Source organism: Paroedura picta, chromosome 9 (assembly GCF_049243985.1).
Source record: "Paroedura picta isolate Pp20150507F chromosome 9, Ppicta_v3.0, whole genome shotgun sequence".
NCBI classification, from domain to species: Eukaryota; Metazoa; Chordata; class Lepidosauria; order Squamata; family Gekkonidae; genus Paroedura; species Paroedura picta.
In genome coordinates, this window is record NC_135377.1 from 62,190,247 (window position 1) to 62,207,630 (window position 17,384).

General features: G+C 42.1%; 1 protein-coding gene across 3 annotated transcripts in view; it reads right to left on the reverse strand.

Moving 5' to 3' along the window:
• The window catches only part of CDKAL1 (CDKAL1 threonylcarbamoyladenosine tRNA methylthiotransferase), a 338,705-nt gene that overhangs the window by 96,142 nt on the left and 225,179 nt on the right, over positions 1 to 17,384 (reverse strand). For all 3 annotated transcript variants that reach the window (XM_077353032.1, XM_077353031.1, XM_077353034.1), the window contains exon 10: positions 8,624 to 8,769. In XM_077353032.1, the coding sequence (XP_077209147.1) occupies positions 8,624 to 8,769 (146 nt within the window). The remainder of the gene's footprint in view (positions 1 to 8,623; positions 8,770 to 17,384) is intronic.

Sequence of the window (17,384 nt, forward strand, 5' to 3'; positions counted from 1 at the left end):
CGTATAGGAATACTGTCACTTCATGTAACTCCTGCTCCGGTCTTCTGACCAAAGTAACTGAAAATTACCACATCTGCAACAAATTAATATTATTAGGCACAAAAGAGTGTTTATTTAGCTGATACAAACAGCTGAAGTACAAAGTGGGTTTGGATTTCTTTTAATGGGCTGAAGGTCAATGTTTGGATACTCCTAAGTTGACATCTTAGAGCTTGGAATGTGCAAGTTGATGGGACAGATATAAATATTATAAAACCAAAGTTCTATGGATAGTAATGACAGTAACTCAACGAGGAGCTAGAGCCACAACTTTAAGAATTGGCAATCATGCAGTTCCACAGAAGCCCAAACCACCAGGCTTAATTAACAACAGAAAGCAGGTTCTTAAAGTGGTTCTGGAATGGATGCTGCAAGCACCATGTGCACATGCAATTTTCCTGCATTCCGTTTCCTCCAGCAGTCACTGATGCCCACTCCCTCCAAAAAATCTAATACGAGAGTAGAGGAGCTTCACGGGAAGATGCTAGGGCAGCATGGTGTAGTGGTTAAAGCAGGGGTAGTCAAACTGCGGCCCTCCAGATGTCCATGGACTACAATTCCCAGGAGCCACTGCCAGCATTCGCTGGCAGGGGCTCTTGGGAATTGTAGTCCATGGACATCTGGAGGGCCGCAGTTTGACTACCCCTGGGTTAAAGAATGGTGGACTCTAATCTGGAGAACCGTGTTAGATTCGCCACTCCTCCACATCCACTCAGCTGGGTGACCTTGAACTAGTCACAGTCTCTTAGAGCTGTTCTCACATAACAGGTCTCATAGAGCTCTCTCAGCTCTACCTACCTCACCAGGTGCCTGCTGTGGGGAAACGAAGGGAAAGGTTCTTTGTAAGCTGCTTTGGGATTCCTTCAGGTAGTGAAACCCGGGATCTAAAAAATCAGTTCTTCTTCGACTTCTAGGACAGGACAATAATGATAATGATACTGCTATCTCACAGTTGCTTTTATCAATGCCATTCCTTGCTTTGTGTCCTCAAAACTTCTTGAGCCTCCGTTTTTAGCTTTTGAAGAGTAATTAGATTCTTCTGAGAGCAGGGAAGCTTCTACAATACCCTTGTACTCACAGATTGTAGAATCAAAAAATAAAAAAAAAAGATTTGGGAACTGTAGCCCTGGAATTCCCATAATCAGCTGCAGTTTGGCTCTATCACTGTTTCTTATTTTAAAGAACATTTTAAAGAACACAAACATGGTGACTCATGTTTGAATGGAAAAAACACGCATAAAGAAATGTGCATAGGGAATGCCTCACAATAAAAAATGTCCTTATACTCAGAGATTTGCATAAATGAAAGCATGAGTATTTTGGGTAGGTGTAAGACAGCTCTTTTGTACTGGCATTTGGCACAGAGTAACAGAAATTTAAATAAATATGAGGTTTTGAGAATTTCAACAAGCATTTAAAATGATAATTCTCCTGAAATAAGTGCATGAACTACCAGAAATGCCATATTTTAAAAATCCATTAAGAATAATTCATTTGAAAGGCATTAAGATCTACTGGATCAGTGGTCTGTAAATGAAGAAGGATCAGCAAAAGGGCTGTAATTAATTTGAAGGTGGTTTTCAGAAATTGCTTCTGTTAACAGTTCTTTTATGCCATCATTTAAAAAAATAGTAATTATATGTAAGCATTGGGTAAAGAATATTCCTTTTTTGTATGGAATCTGAAAAACTGCATCTTTCAAAATTTGGATTTACACAAATCTGCATATAATGTGCTGCTCTGTGATTTATAAATTATTATAGAACATAGATAGAAGACACCTCATTATGTTTACACTCTGGTTTTCAGACAAAGGATATTGCACATCACCACTACCAATTAATTTTTATACATTTTAAAACAGTGGGTTAGCTATTCTTAAAAGGGGCCACATGGCACCCCAGTGTGTGACCTAAATATCTATGGGCATTCAAAATTTGTGGGGGAAATGGGTAGAATTTGGCATTTTAGACAGTCGCTCTCTCTCTCTTAACTTGCAACAGTGTTTGACAGCTAGTGGAGAAAAATTATTTCATTCTGCTCAGCCCAACTGGAGATTTAAAAAACCCAGATTTTTCTCCCATGGCCTAAACAAAATGGTACACAGAAGAGGACAGCAAGTTGGTTTTTATATTTTTTAATATTTTTAAGATGTTGAAGCTGATAATATGTCGCTGAAGTAAATGTAGTGTTTCATATTTAGATGAAGGACATTGTTCAACTAAAAATAATTTTCCAATTACTTCTAATCTCTAGCATTAATCTGCAAGAAACCCAAAGCTGGGTAGAGTTTGCAAGTTATAAAACATAACTTTTATTATTTTTTTAGCAAAAAATCCTAACAAAAATGTAATTATGTTTCAGTCCTGAAAAAAGAAAATTTTCAGCCTTTGAAACACCAATTAATAGACTGCTTGTTCAAGAAAAAAATTGTACATATGATTACACATCTTGTTATTCAAGACACCCCAATTTGCAGAGAATAATGTTAAATTAATGCCTGATAAAGAATAAACAATCAAAGTGACTGACTGTGTACTAATCATCAAAAGCAGCTGTATGTAAGCCAAGCTCTGAGAATTCGGAAACATCCCTGGAGACAGCCAAAAAAAAGTCTAAAGGATCACAGGCAAATGGAAGCCGAAACTGCTGGCCATCTCTCTAACCAAAGCCAGTCACTACCTACCTTATCTCTCCTTAGCAGCCTGTATTCCTCCAACCCGGCAAATCAACCAGTAAAAGCAGGATAAGATAAGCAGCAGAAAGAAGGCCCAGTGGCTCTTTCTTTCCCATGTATTTGCCTGTGACTCTGTCCAGCTTCCTCTTCGATAGAAAGCTTCAAAATTCACAACAGTCAAGAATCTGCCTTACGCACAGCTACCGGTTCAAGAGAGTAGACCCAAACTCTAGACATGAACCACAAGGACTGATGCAATATTGTTTTGATGGAGACCAAGTGAGAGAATTTTGAAGTTCAAAATTAATGAAAAGATTTTTCAGCTCTATCACTGGTAGCATATCCAAGTATGGGGACCAAGCTGCAGTGCAGGAGGACTGGGAAGCTGGCTGACCAGCAGCCCTTCAGTGGGGGGAGAGCTGACAGGTAGAAGAGATGCGTGGGGCGAGTGGGCCTGCAGAGGGGTCATGCAGGGCCAACAGTTTATCTCTCCCACCAGGTGCTGGTCCCTAACAGCCAGGTGGTTGGTTTTGACACTATTTCAGTAAAGAATCAAGGACCAAGGGAAAACGAACAATGTACCTTTCTTTTTCTTTTAGATTTACCCCTTGCAATTAATTTGCAGGTGTTATGGATTATGTCAGCTTTAAAAAAGACAACCAGATCAATGCCATATGTATATAACTACACCCTCTGAGCAGGCCTTCAACGAATTTACACTGTATGTTTACTCAGCTCCAATATATCTTGTGAAAATTATTCATTTTTAAAGAGGAGAAAACATAATTTAGACATGGTTGGCATCTCATGATGATTCTGTAGTTTGATTCTCAGCATCAAAGAGACATCACCATCAGATTTTGAGCAACCTTGTGTTAGCAGCCATGTTGCTTCATTTCATTGTAATATCCAGGTGCTGGGAGAAGGGGGAAAAACCTTATGAGGACTACTGGAACACACCCATAAAGGTTCTATTAATACAACACATTCTTGGTAGAGACGGCAGGCATCTGGTTAAATGTTTTGCCACCCCTAAGTCTGTGATGAGTTGTCTATATGGGAACGGTAATGTAGGAAGGTCATAGCTGGCTGCTTCTAGGAGATGAGACACTATAAATAAAGACCTCCTAAATACAGAAGTAAAAATAAATGAGTTTTGCAGGTGTGAGCTGGTTCAAATATCCAAAAAGCTCCCCTTCCCAACTCCTTGATTTCTTTATAATGGAAACAATTTTTCAGGCTTTCTAGAAGCTGTTAGCAACTGGAACTCACTAGATACAGATGCAGAAGTTTAATGCAATGTTTAACAAAAAAATGCTTCTATTAAAAGAGCCCGGTCACCAAACGTTGGTAACTTAACAAAGAAAGAAAAGAAAAATCAAATGGAGAATTACTCACAACTGATTGATACACACTAAATATTCCGTAGCCAAATCTGAAAAAATACTAATTACACGTATATTTTGTTATATATGATTGTATGGCTGAAAAGATGTCTACGCCATTCAACATGCAAGCATACTTCACCAGCTTGACTAGGTCATCTTGCAACAAGATGCTATTACAAACATTAGCTGCCAGACTTTAATGCTGAAAAGATTCATGAAACAACTTTAAGCCTAGAACATCTGCCGCTCCTAATAAAGCAGTGTGAATTAGAGTGATACATTATTGGGAGAAAATAACCCACATAAGTTCCTAATAGTTGCATAAGATTATAACCCCCCTCAATAAATGATTGTCCTAAGCAATCTATTAATTATTTCAATTTATGGCATTTAGATTATTAAAATATAATTTTTTCCCCACAACAGTTCTACCCACTTACTGAGTTTCCTCATAGTGTACAGCAGGCCCCTCATAAGGAATCCAGTCCTGGCATCACCACGAATGCCAGAATCCAGAGATACTGGGAGGCAGGCAGTCCACTGCCTGTAGGGGTAGAACGGGATGCCAAAGTATCCCTGAAAGAGTCCTGTCCCCTACCCTGATTCCCTCCTCCCCTCACCGTGGAAGCCTAGCCTGAGGAAGCCACACAGCGGTAGCTACCTTGCCTGTCCTGTCTGGATGAGTCACATGGCAAATGCCCACAAATCCACTCGCTGAGCTCGGTGTCATGGTTAAGAGCAGTGGCCTCTAACCTGCAGAGCCAGGTTCACTGCCCCACTCCTCCACATGCAACCAGTTGGGGGGCCTTGGGCTTGTCACAGCCCTGTTAGAGCTGTTTTCACGGAGCAGTTCTCTCAGGGGTCTCTTTGCCCCACCTCATTTTGTCTGTTGTGGGGAGAGGAAGGGAAGGCAATTGTAAGCCGCTTTGAGACTCCTTCAGGTAGTGAAAAATGGGGTACGAAAACCAACTGTTCTTGTTATATACTGATTTCGAGGTAGATTACAAAGGCAGCCAGGTTTGCCACAACTAAATCTACTCTGGTTAAAGAGTGGCAGCCCCTAATCTTGAGAACTGGGTTGGATTCCCCACTCATCCTCTACATATGGTTAGTTCAGTGACCTTGGCTAGTCAGAGTTCTCTCAGAGTTGTTCTCACATAACAGTTCTCTTGGAGCACTCTCATCCTCACCTAGCTCACAAGAGTGTCAGGGGAAGGTTTTTGTAAGCTACGTTGGGATTCCTTTGAGTAGTGAAAAGCAGAGTATATAACAAAAAACAGTTATTTTTTTCTTATACTATCAGCCCACAATCTGCCACGGCAGAGCAGGGATTCAAACCTGGGACTGCCAAATCCTAGAACTCTAAATATGCTGATCTCAGTCTTTACACACATTCCAAAATGCAGACAATGCTCTCCACTTCCATTCTGGTGGGTCATATTTCCATAATGCAAGGGACCAGAAACTCCCCCCCCCCCCATGAAACCTGGGAATTCCAGGAACCTGCTATTTCTATTGTTACAGTTTATCATTGATATAATAATACTGTGCAGATATTGTAGGTGATGTTGTGATACTCTTAGGCTGGTTACTGATCTGACTGCTTTAAACAGTAGCAGATCACACTGCCGTTCTCTCACTTGATCCTGAAAAAGCTTTGACAAAATATACTAGAAATTTATTTTTGCTACATTGACTAAATGTGGTTCTTCTCATGAATTTCTCAAGTAGATTAGAATTCTTTATTCATCTCCCAGGTCCAGGGTGTTGACTAAGGGCATATATTCCACACCATTCTCTCTTGAGAAGAGTACTAGATAGGGCTGTCCTCATTCTCTTATTTTTGATTTATGTTTGGAACCTCTGGCTTGTGCCATTTGACAAAATAATAATATTCATGTCTTTATACATAAGTCTTTCACATTTAAAGTTATTTCTCATGCGGTTGATCTTTTTTATTTATTTCAGAACCTCAGTCTTCCATTCCTGCATTAATGGATATGATTAGTATCTTTGGAGACTTGTCTGGATGTCTGATTAATTGGGCAAAATCTGAGTTGATGCCATTGGGAGACAATATATCACACAGTGTATTTGAATATGGACATTTTCAGGTGTCATTACTTAACTTGGAATACTGATGCCAAGAGATATTATGCATAGGATTATGATAAACTTTAACAAGCTAATTGACAATATATCTGTGGATTTGGACAGATGGACACCTTTAAACTTGTCTCTATGGGAATGAATGTTATACTGAGGATTCTTTACATTTCAACATGCAATTCTTTTCTATATACCTGGCAGATATATTCTATATCCTGAGGATGAGTTTTTATCATTTTATCAGCTGAGGTCTAGATATGATTTGACACCTTCTGTAGAATGACAATACTTAACAGTTGCAAACTGCGTTGGTATCTAAATATGGTCCCGCAGCATTAAGTGTCTCAAAATCCCCTTTGTGCCTGGAAATTCTGATAGAATCATAGCAAAAAATGAAATCTACAATATCTGTTTATAAATATTTGATAGTAATTATTAAATATGATATACAGAGTCATCTACTGAAATGAATGGCATGAGGAGGTGATCAATGCTGCTGACAGATCTAATAGAACAAGCAGCACTGACCCGCCTCAGTCTAGCTGGCGACGGAGGTCATCCGTCAGAACGACTAGTGCCGTTTCCATGCCATAGCCAGGCTGGAAACCCGACTGAAATGGGTCAAGGGCACAGTTTGGGGGCGGATGAGATGCACCAGGCCTAATGCTCTCCTGTGTGGGTGCAGGAAGAGGTGGGGCAACCTGCCACAACTAAAACGCCAGCCTGCAGCCCGGCAAGAAACCTCCAATGCGTAAAAAGTCCATGATTCTAAAATAATTCATTGTAATTAAACAAATTATTTACATGTATTTCATTTTTATTTAGAGTAGCTTCTGGGATCCCAGGTTTTCTAACCCATATGCAATCATTTGCTATACTTGAAGAGCACTGATACACAGAACGCATTCTTCTAGAGTCCCAAATTTAGCATTAAGAGCCAACAATCAGTAAGACCACACAAGGGCTGCCAACTCTAGGTAGGGAAACAGCCAAAAAATGGGGGGGTGGGGTTTGAGGAATAGAAAGACTTCAATGGTGTAATGCTATAGAGCACCCTCTTTCAACCTTTTGACCATGGAGGAATCCCTGAAATATTTTTCAGGTTTTGGGGAGCCTTGGAATCAGGCCAGAAGTAATGTCAGCTGGCCACGCCTCCTCGAGAGTTGAGGGAAGGAGAGAAAGGAGGTAATCTGAGGCAGGAGTAGGCATCCAGGCCCCACCCCCTTTCCCAGGTGCAGCAGCCACGTGAGAACGCCACACCCTGGTAAATGGAAGTGATGGTTCCCTGGGGACCTTTCCTGGTTAGCAATGCCTGTGATACCATCTACCTCCCAGGTGGCCATTTTCGCCAGGTGAACTGCTCTCTGTCACTTTGAGATCAGTTGTAATAGTGGGAGATATTCAGCTAGGATACCAGTCCTAGACTACATGTACTCTCTGTGTTACAGGAAATGGATTGTCAAATTGATAAGCACACGCAATTTTATTTGGTAAGCTGTCTCAAACGGGTTCTCAGGAGAGGCAGCATATATGTTTTCTAGGCAAATAAATAATGAGTATGCCGCAAGCATTTGCACAAAACTCAAAACCCATAACAGAAGCTAAGTAATTTAACAGACAGAACCCGGAGAAACTGAATACAAACTTTTCTATATATCCATACCTTTGTATTTCCAGTAAAATAGTCATTCCACATGAGATCAGCACACTACTCAGTAAATAGCCAGACTCTATTTCTCAGCACTCAACAGAACTGCTCAACAAATGTCTAAACCAACTATTGTTGGCTGATGCAGATATTTCTTAGATAAACACACAATTCTTTGGGCACGTTGGAGCCGAAAGAAAGTATTTTCTAAAAAGGCTTCAATTGTTGTCAAAATAGCTCATGTCATTATGGGAAAGGATTTGGGAAGTACAGCAATAAATTGTCATAATTTGCTAAAGCAAATGCCTGGGATTAACACACAAAAGACAACCTGTGGTATATGCAGGAAACAAAAAGCAACTTGAGATAATATTATCCAATTATATTAATGTGGTGTGCAGAGGGTTTTTGCATGCAGTGTCAACTATCCTGAAAAGATGCATTAAAGGAGATTTCAACAAATTGAATTCCAAACTTTCTAAATAATGCAAATCAGACATAAAAGTAATTTGAAGCAGAATAGCAATCCACTGACACGTTTCAAAGAGGAATATATAACAACACAAGCTTCATATTTAAGATTCAAGCAAACAAACAGACCACATCAAAGGAATTGCAGGGAAAACATTCTGCCTGGAAATGTAGAAAAAGCATCCTTTTTCTACTTTAATTGTGAAGTTGCAAGTATCTGCATGTAAGCTACACGGTCAGGACTCTGAAAAAGAACCTGTTGATCACTTGGCCAGGTGTTAAGAAACTTACTTTTCTTTAAGGAAATCCACTACCCTTTCAAAGTCTGCCACGCAGTATTCCCTCTTCATGTCCATGAGTATACTGTCAGAAGCGGTTTGGACAGGGACGTGGAGAAAAGCATACACCCTTGGATGGCGGAGAATTCTTGCCATTTCCTAGAAAAGAAATGGCAACATTTGCATTGCATTAACATTGCTTCCATGAATCCCCAGCACAAAAAGCCCCTAAATGCCACATAACTGGTGTGACAGCCCATCCCACCATAGAAAGACTTCTTTTTTAATTAGATAAAGTAAAAAAATTACATAACATCAGAACACTTAATGATTTCAAAAGAGCATAAGGATAGTCTAAGATGTTGGGAGAGTGGAAAGGAGATGGTTCAAAATAACGGACATTTGGAACCTTATATACCTGGAAGTTGGGTAGCAAAAAAGAAGCACATGCAAGGTCCCATCTGTGACATACTAGTCACACATGCCACTCAACAGCTAACATGGCAATTATTAGATTCAGTAGTATAGCCATGTTTATTTGATTTATTCGAACTGGGAGTGGGTAAAAAGCCCCGTGCAAATTACACCCTGGATCCCTTCTCCTGATCATACAGGTCTCTGAGCAGCTTGATTTAAAGCCAACCATTAGCACAAAATGTCTTCTTGGGCTCCAGGGACAATGCTCAGCATCTCAGAAATCCACACAGGCAGAAATAAACTGCAAAAAAACCCTACAATTCCAAAAAAAGAAAAAAAGGTGTGTGTGGGGGAATGCTGTATCAGTCTGATGTTTCTCCATAGCAATGGGGCAGTGTCGGTTTTATTGAAGATGCATCTGTGTTACAGCCATGAACCCTACAACTCTTTGAAAAGGAGGCTGCTGAAAGAAAGGCAAAAGGCTTCAAGAAGCACTAATGAAGAAACACTCAGCATCGAGTTTGAAGGAAAGGAGCAATTCATTCAGGGACCAGGCCACACAGATCATCAAGAAGAGTCTGCATTCACATAGAAAGCTGACTCTGGGGACATCTGTGGAAAAGCTTAGGTGAGGCACAACCAACAAGGCAAGTAACTGTCATTGGTGCATAATTTAGTCAAAGGGATAAAAGATGGTTCTACAGAAGACAAATTGCTGCTAACTAAAAGACAGCTAGTCATATCCATTCACCATCCTCAATGAAGGGGTTCACCATATGTACATATTTCTTAAAACTGGGAAAGGGTCTAGAGTTAAACATTCTAAACTGTTCACAAGGTCGGTGTTGTGAGGTAAGGAAGGGAAGATGACTGTAAGCCACTTTGATACTCCTCAGGGTATAGAAAAGTGGGGTATAAAAACCAACTCCTCTTCTTCATAAAGCCCCTTAATTCTAGGGTTTAGACCTTCCAGTCCTTCTGCTTAACACTTGTATTTCTGTTAAATGAACATCAAAATTAACAGAAGCATAGTGAGGTAGAAATTTTCACCGCTTCCATTTGTTTTTCTCTTCTTCCTTTGCTTGAAATCACATTTGTACTGACTGCTGTGAAATTAATGCACAAAACCCCCAAAACAGAAATTAATATAGGCTACTGTCGACATCTATGGTAGTTTGAAATAGACTCATTAAGCTTTTGATTGTTTTGATTTCTCTCTCATGCTCATTTAAAAAAAATGTAAATGAAACATGTGACTTAAAAAAAACAAAACCAACCCTCCACAAATACTAATGAAGCAAGTTGTGTTACTGCAGATTATTCAGATGATGCTACAAAGCAAAAAATGTGTCAGGTCATCTATCAAGGCATACAAAAGATTTTATGCATTCAAGTCAAATGACAGTTTTGTAAGAGCAGAGGTGGCTGCTGGTAAAACTTTAATTACCCATCAGAATATAAATAACTAGTGTGGTGATATCTCATTTGGTTATTAATGAATGTACTAATATAAAAAAGAAAACTTTGGAGACAGTTAATTATGCAAAATATACATTTGATCTACACCTTCTGCCCTGATGTCTTAAATCAACACAAGTCCTCGAGATATTATTTTAACAAAATAATACCTTTTTTTTGGGGGGGGGGGTGTTTTTTGCAGTCAGACATTTACAAACACTCAATTAATGCTGATCTCCCTGCTGCTAATCCACAAGCAAAATGAGCCTCTGCTCCAAAGATGCGCCACAGGCAGATGGTGTTACGAGTGACTGACAGAGAGCCTGACGCATCGAGCACAAGATTTGAGAAGGCAAAAAGTCTGTATTTAAATCTCTCTTGACAACCAAACCAGGGGAATTAGAACAGTCAGTGTTTGTGGATTTTAACTGTTGGAAACCACTCTGAGAATCAATTTCGGTGGGAGTATGAATTAAAAAAAAAAAAAGAATGTGTTGGATTAAGAATTTACTTGGACTCTGAAAAACACAGAAATGGCAAGTTGTGTAATTTGTCTTTGGGGTAGTCAAACTGCGGCCCGCCACATCTCTATGGACTACAATTACCATGAGCCCCTGTTGGCAAATGCTGGCAGAGGCTCATGGGAATTGTAGTCCATGGACGTCTGGAGGACCACAGGTTGACTACCCCTGCCTTTGAGGTCACCCATCCAAGTGCTAGCCTGGGCTGACCCTGCTTAGCTTTTGAGATCTGACAAGATCGGGCTTGCCTGGGTTCTGTGGGTCAGGTTTTCAGGCCTCTTAATTTTTCTTAAATTCAGTGAAAGCATAATGAACTGTTGGGATGGATAGTGGATTGTGCAAACTGACACTTTGGAATGACAGGAGGATTGCCACAGAAGAGTAAAATGGCATCATTCTGGCTGAAATAAATAATATAGAAAGCCTTATCAGTACACCTAACCCTACGGCGGTATGGCAATTTTTGGGACGATGGGTAAAGGGAGGGGTGAAAGCAATACAGCAGAGGGAAACTCCAGGAAAAGCAAGCTGAATTGAATAATAGATGGGGAGACTGGCGGGATTGGTCAGCAAGGACAAGGCCTGATAGTGTGACAAGTTGTGGAATGATTTGTTTATGGGTTTAAAAAAAAAATTGGAAAGAGCAATAGGAAACCATAGTGATCGCTGCTATGGTTATATCTAATGGGGGATAAGGGAAAGGCTCGTCTAAGGTTACCTAAAGAGTTCCCAGCAGAATCAAGAGTTCAATTAAGGAAATAAAATTAATGGCACCATATTTTCAATACGACTTTTATTACCGTATTTATTCATTTATTAATTTTAATTTTAATTTTAATTTATATCCCACCAATTCCCAGCAAGGCTCGTGGAGGTGACAATATTGACCCAACATTAAAATCCCCTATCCCCTAAAACAATATAAAATCCCTGTATAAACTCACCCTTAGTAGTGAAAGTTACCACCTCCCCTGACTTAATAGACCTTTTAATAAAAAGCGCTTCAGCGTCCATGGGGGGAGATGGACTGACAACTAGCAGGGGCTCAGATCTAATAACCTTAGACCTGGCGGAAGAGCTCCATCTTGCAGGCCTTGTAGAACTAAGAAAGGGCCCTCAACTCCCACAGGAGCTTATTCCACCAGGTAGGGGCCAGGGCTCAAAAGGCCCTGACCCTGATCAAGGCCAGGCGCACCTCCCTTGGGCTGAGGTCATCCAACAAGTTCATACATGCAGAGCACAGAGCCCTGCGGGGGCTATAAAGAGATAGGTATATGGGGCGCAGACTGAGATGGCCTTAAGGTTAACACCAAAACCTTGAATCTGATCTGGGCCACAAATGGCAACCAATGCAGCTGCCTCAGCACAGGCTGGATATGGGCCCTCCAAGGCATTTTGCACCAGCTGTAATTTCTGGGTCAGGGACAAGGGTAGGCCCACATAGAGTGACTTACAGTCTGGAGGTGTCCGTTGCATGGATGACTGTGGCCAAGCAATAGGTAGGGTGTTAGTAGCCTTACTTGGTGCAGATGGAAAAATGCCCTGCACACTACCTGTTACTTGTGCCTCCATGACCTGTGCCTCCATAGAAAGGGAGGCATTCAGAATCACCCCCAGATTCCTGGCTGAGGTCGAGATGCTGAGTTACACCCTGGCCATGGTGGGTAGGTGCGCTTCCTACCAGTTTGGTGTAGTGGTTAGGAGTGCGGACTTCTAATCTGGCATGCCAGGTTTGATTCTGCACTCCCCCACATGCAGCCAGCTGGGTGACCTTGGGCTCACCACGGCACTGATAAAACTGTTCTGATTGAGCAGTGATATCAGCGCTCTCTCAGCCTTACCCACCTCACAGGGTGTCTGTTGTGGGGAGAGGAAAGGGAAGATGACTGTAAGCCTCTTTGAACCTCCTTAGGGTAGAGAAAAGCGGCATATAAGAACCAACTCTTCTTCTTCTTCCTGAACTGGGGCCTTCCTGCCCAGCCACAGGACTTGGAGGCGAGTTTCAGGCAACTCTGCTCCAGCCATCCAGCTGCGGATTCCAAACATCTGGTGAATGTTTGACTACTTTATAGGACTTATTCCACAAGTTTTTGCTGCTTTTGTTCTTTACTTTTCTGATTTCTGTGACTTCTTTCACAGATTCTTTAATAGTACCCAAGGAAGCAATTTTCACATTATCCCATGATAATCATTTCTGCTGTGTGTGTCTGCAGCTATGAGCCAAACATTAGGGTGGAACTAACAGCAGAAACTCTCATCATCTTACAGATGGTGGTGATGGAGATCATATATTTGAAGGAGGAAAAAATCCCTGCATATAGAAAACCAGCATGTGAGAAGGGAGGCTATGCTGTGCGATTACTATATGCACAGCATTAGAAAACCACTAATATACCTACTATAGAGCAGCAGTCCCCAACCTTTCTGTGGTCAGGGACCGCCTCCGGGGGTGAGGAGAGAGCCGATGTTGCCAACAGGGGGCCACCAGGGGGAGCAAATGCGCATGCGCAGCATGCCGGTGGCCGCGCCTACCTCTTCCCCTCCCTCTCGCAGCAAGAAGCCAGCTGGGTCTGGTGAGCTTCTCGCTGCGGGGGGAGGAGGCAGGCGCGGCTGCTGGCGGCCCGGTACTGTGGCCTTCGTGGCGGTTGACAGCCCCCGCTATAGAGGATTGACTGATGAAATAGAGAGAATCCGCAGAAATGGCTAAACGTATGCCACTGACTAGAGAGAACTCAACAACTTCTTTTATGACTAAGTAGCCATCTCTTATAACTTCTTGCAAGAAAGAGAAGAAATGATTTGATGACCTGTGGCCTTAGAGGTCATAGAAGAAAAAGAGTTGCTTTTTATTCCCTGTTTCCAGTACATGAAGAAGTCCCAAGGCAGCTTACATTCGCCTTTCCTCCACTCCCCACAACTTACACCCTGTGAAGTAGGTGGGGCTGAGAGCACTCTGAGAGAACTGCTTTGCTAGAACAGGTCTAAGAGAACTGTGACTAGCCCAAGGTCACCCAAGAGGGTTGCATGTGGAGGAGTGGAGAATCAAACCTGCTCCTCCAGATTAGAGGCTGCTGCTCTTAACCACTACACCAAACGGGCTCTAAAGAAGATATCTGCTGAAATAATTTCAAAGTAACATGGAGATAAACGGCAAATCTGAATTAATAAGTAATAATCCAGAGTATAAGAGCCTCTTGTGGCACAGAGTGGTAAGGCAGCAGACATGCAGTCCGAAGCTCTGCCCATGAGGCTGGGAGTTCAATCCCAGCAGCCGGCTCAAGGTTGACTCAGCCTTCCATCCTTCCGAGGTCGGTAAAATGAGTACCCAGCTTGCTGGGGGGTAAACGGTGATGACTGGGGAAGGCACTGGCAAACTACCCCGTATTGAGTCTGCCATGAAAACGCTAGAGGGCGTCACCCAAGGGTCAGACATGACCCAGTGCTTGCACAGGGGATACCTTTACCTTTTTACCTTTTAATCCAGAGTATGAGTGACTGGAAACTCAAAAATTTATTGTAATGAGGCTGATACATCTCTTCTTTGTTCTTTCTCATTCTCTTTTATCTGCACTAAAGCAGCTAATAAAAATCATTATCAAAAAAAAAGAAGGGCAGCTAGGCTAAAACACTGTCATGCTGGTTTACTGTGGTCAGGTTTTTTGACAAGGGAGTGCTGAAAACATGAGATCCTCCAACTGTGGCCTAAAGGCATCTTCTCAGAGAGCCTAAATCATTTGATGTTATGAAACTGTAACCCTGGCTCTGCATTGGATGTACAGGACACAATCATCATCATCAAGAGAAGAATATAAAAGCCAAAGGGGAAAAATAAGATTGCGCAGCACTTGAGAACACAGGAAGAATAAAATTCTGCTGAAACTTGCAGTTGAGTGAAAATCTGTTTCAAAGTTTCTGCTAATATGAGAATATTTATGAATGCTTGCTAAACAGATGTCTTTCCTGCTTTACTTACAACCTGACGGCGTGGAATATTAAAAATACTTAAGGCGTTTTACAAACGGAGGGAGGGCAGCTGAGCCGTTGTATTGCAAGTGCATTTTCAGGTGCCGTGTTAGGGCGTGTTTGGTGGCAGCCATCTGTAGAGTAGCAGCTTAAATGAGGCTGGGGAACAAAAAAAAATGCTGAGTTGACAAGAAAGAATCAAAGAGAAAGAGCAAAGAAATGTCTATTGTAACTTGCAGCACTCCTGGCATTCTGCGTGCATCCAGAGAGAAAAATACACACTGCACAGGCTCCTTTTCAATGCCGGGTGTATCACTGAAACATTCTGAATTAATAATGAAGATAAAACCCACAGATGGCACATGGAGGAGTCTGAACTAGATTCGTTTTGACAGGTGACATGGAAGACTATGCATCTCATCATGTGAAATTAAGCATTTAAAAAGGCACCGGCAGGTGTGAACAGCCTTTTAAAAATACAGGCTGAAGCATACACCATCACACCAAGGTGCCACAGAGACGGGGGGGAAGATTGTGAAAATATTTAATAGGTTAACATTAATGATATCCAAAGGAGGAAAGAAATAGGCAGCATACATTAACACGGCACGGTGAAGTTTATTGTCTACGGCCAAAGGCCGACACAATCTGATACATATAATGTAATAACAAATACCAGAATTTAAACAATCTAACGCAAAATCACTAATCAAATAAAAAACACTGCCATCTTTAGATGCTACTCTGGCCCATATTTACTTGGCTGCTAAAGCAAGGAGACTCTAAAGGAGAGAAACGAATCAACATATGAGAGAAGAAAAAACAGCTTCTCTGTATCTGAAGGAAAAAAATCAGCTAATTAATAATGCTGTGATTAATTTGGTTCTGAGATCTATTTAAAGAAGGTGAAAGAGGAGAGACCTGAAGGAGTCTCCAAGCAGTTTACAATTTCCTTCTCTTCCCTTCCTCTCCCCACAAGAGACACTGTGTCAGGTAGTGAGACTGAGAGAGCTCTGAGAGAACTGTGCCTGGACTAAGGTCACCCAGCTAGCTGCATGAGGATATAGTGTAGTGTGATAGGTCCTCTGGAACTGAGGGCCTTTTCGCACGGGGATCTTTGTTGCAAATTGTTTGCGGAATGAAAAATCGCCATTTAAAATAGTGGAATTCGTCGTTATGCATACCTGCCTTTGTAGTGGAATCAGTTGCGTTTTTTAGCGTTTCCCACAGGCTTCCGGTCTCGGCAGAAATCGCTAGAAAGGAAGCGCTATTGCCAAGCTCGTCCCGCCCCTGGCCGTCAAGCAGCCAATGGGCAGCCGTTAGCATGCTCCCAAACAGCCCCTTTCCCTTTAAGAAAGGTTTAAAAAAAAAAAAAAACGACCCATAGCAACGAATCTAGGTAGATTCGTTGCTACGGAGAGACCCATCCAGCTGCCTAATGTGAGCTGTCGTTTGATTGTATGATCGTTTGCACGCTGCCTCGAGTGATAAAAAAAAAAATCCCCCCCCCCTCTCACGGGCCCGATTTTCGGCTGAATTTATTTGTAAAAAATAAAGGGACTTTATTTCAGCAAACGGGCTTTTCAGTGGTTTGTGCTTAGTGACTAAAGGTGAAGGACTGAAGCCAGGGAAGCCTCTAAACAGAAAGAGGCTCGCTGGTGCGTTTATCCCCGCTCGCTCGGAGAAAAAAAAATGGCGATCGCTTCGCCGGAAGTTTGGAGGAGAGAGCCAGGGGGAGGGACTTTGAAGAACCAGCAACAATGGTAACGCACAGGTCTTTAGCGCTACTGTTGCAGATTGGTTGCAGGAGTGTATCGCTATCCGGAGGGTGAATCCACTTTTCTGAAAGCGCTACAACGAAGCGCTTTTTGCGGGTCGGTTTCAGGATTGTTGCAGATTGTCTACGACGTCGTGGGTTATGGCAAATTAGTAGCGTTTCCAAATAGCAACCATTGTGCTATTTTGAAGCCGTGCGAAATGGCCCTGAAGCTTTGCAAATAGGAAAACTATATCAGAAGAAGAAGAGCTGACATCCTGCGAGGAGACATCCTGCGAGGGAGGTGAGGCTGAGCGAGCCTTGGTATGACTGAAGAAGAAGAGTTGGTTCTTATATGCTGCATTTCTCTACCCGAAGGAGACCCAAAGTGGCTTACGCCTTCCCTTTCCTCTCCCCTGTGAGGTGGGTGAGGCTGAGAGAGCCCTGATATCACTGCTCGGTCAGAACATCTTTATCAGTGCTGTGGCGAACCCAAGGTCACCCGGCTGGCTGAATGTGGGGGAGCGGGGAATCAAACCCAGCTTGCCAGATTAGAAGTCTACACTCCTAACCACTACACCAAGCTGGCTCTCAGAGAGTAACATGCAATTAGCAAAGCTGTTGACATGATCTGAAAGTGATTTGAAGGCTATTGTTCT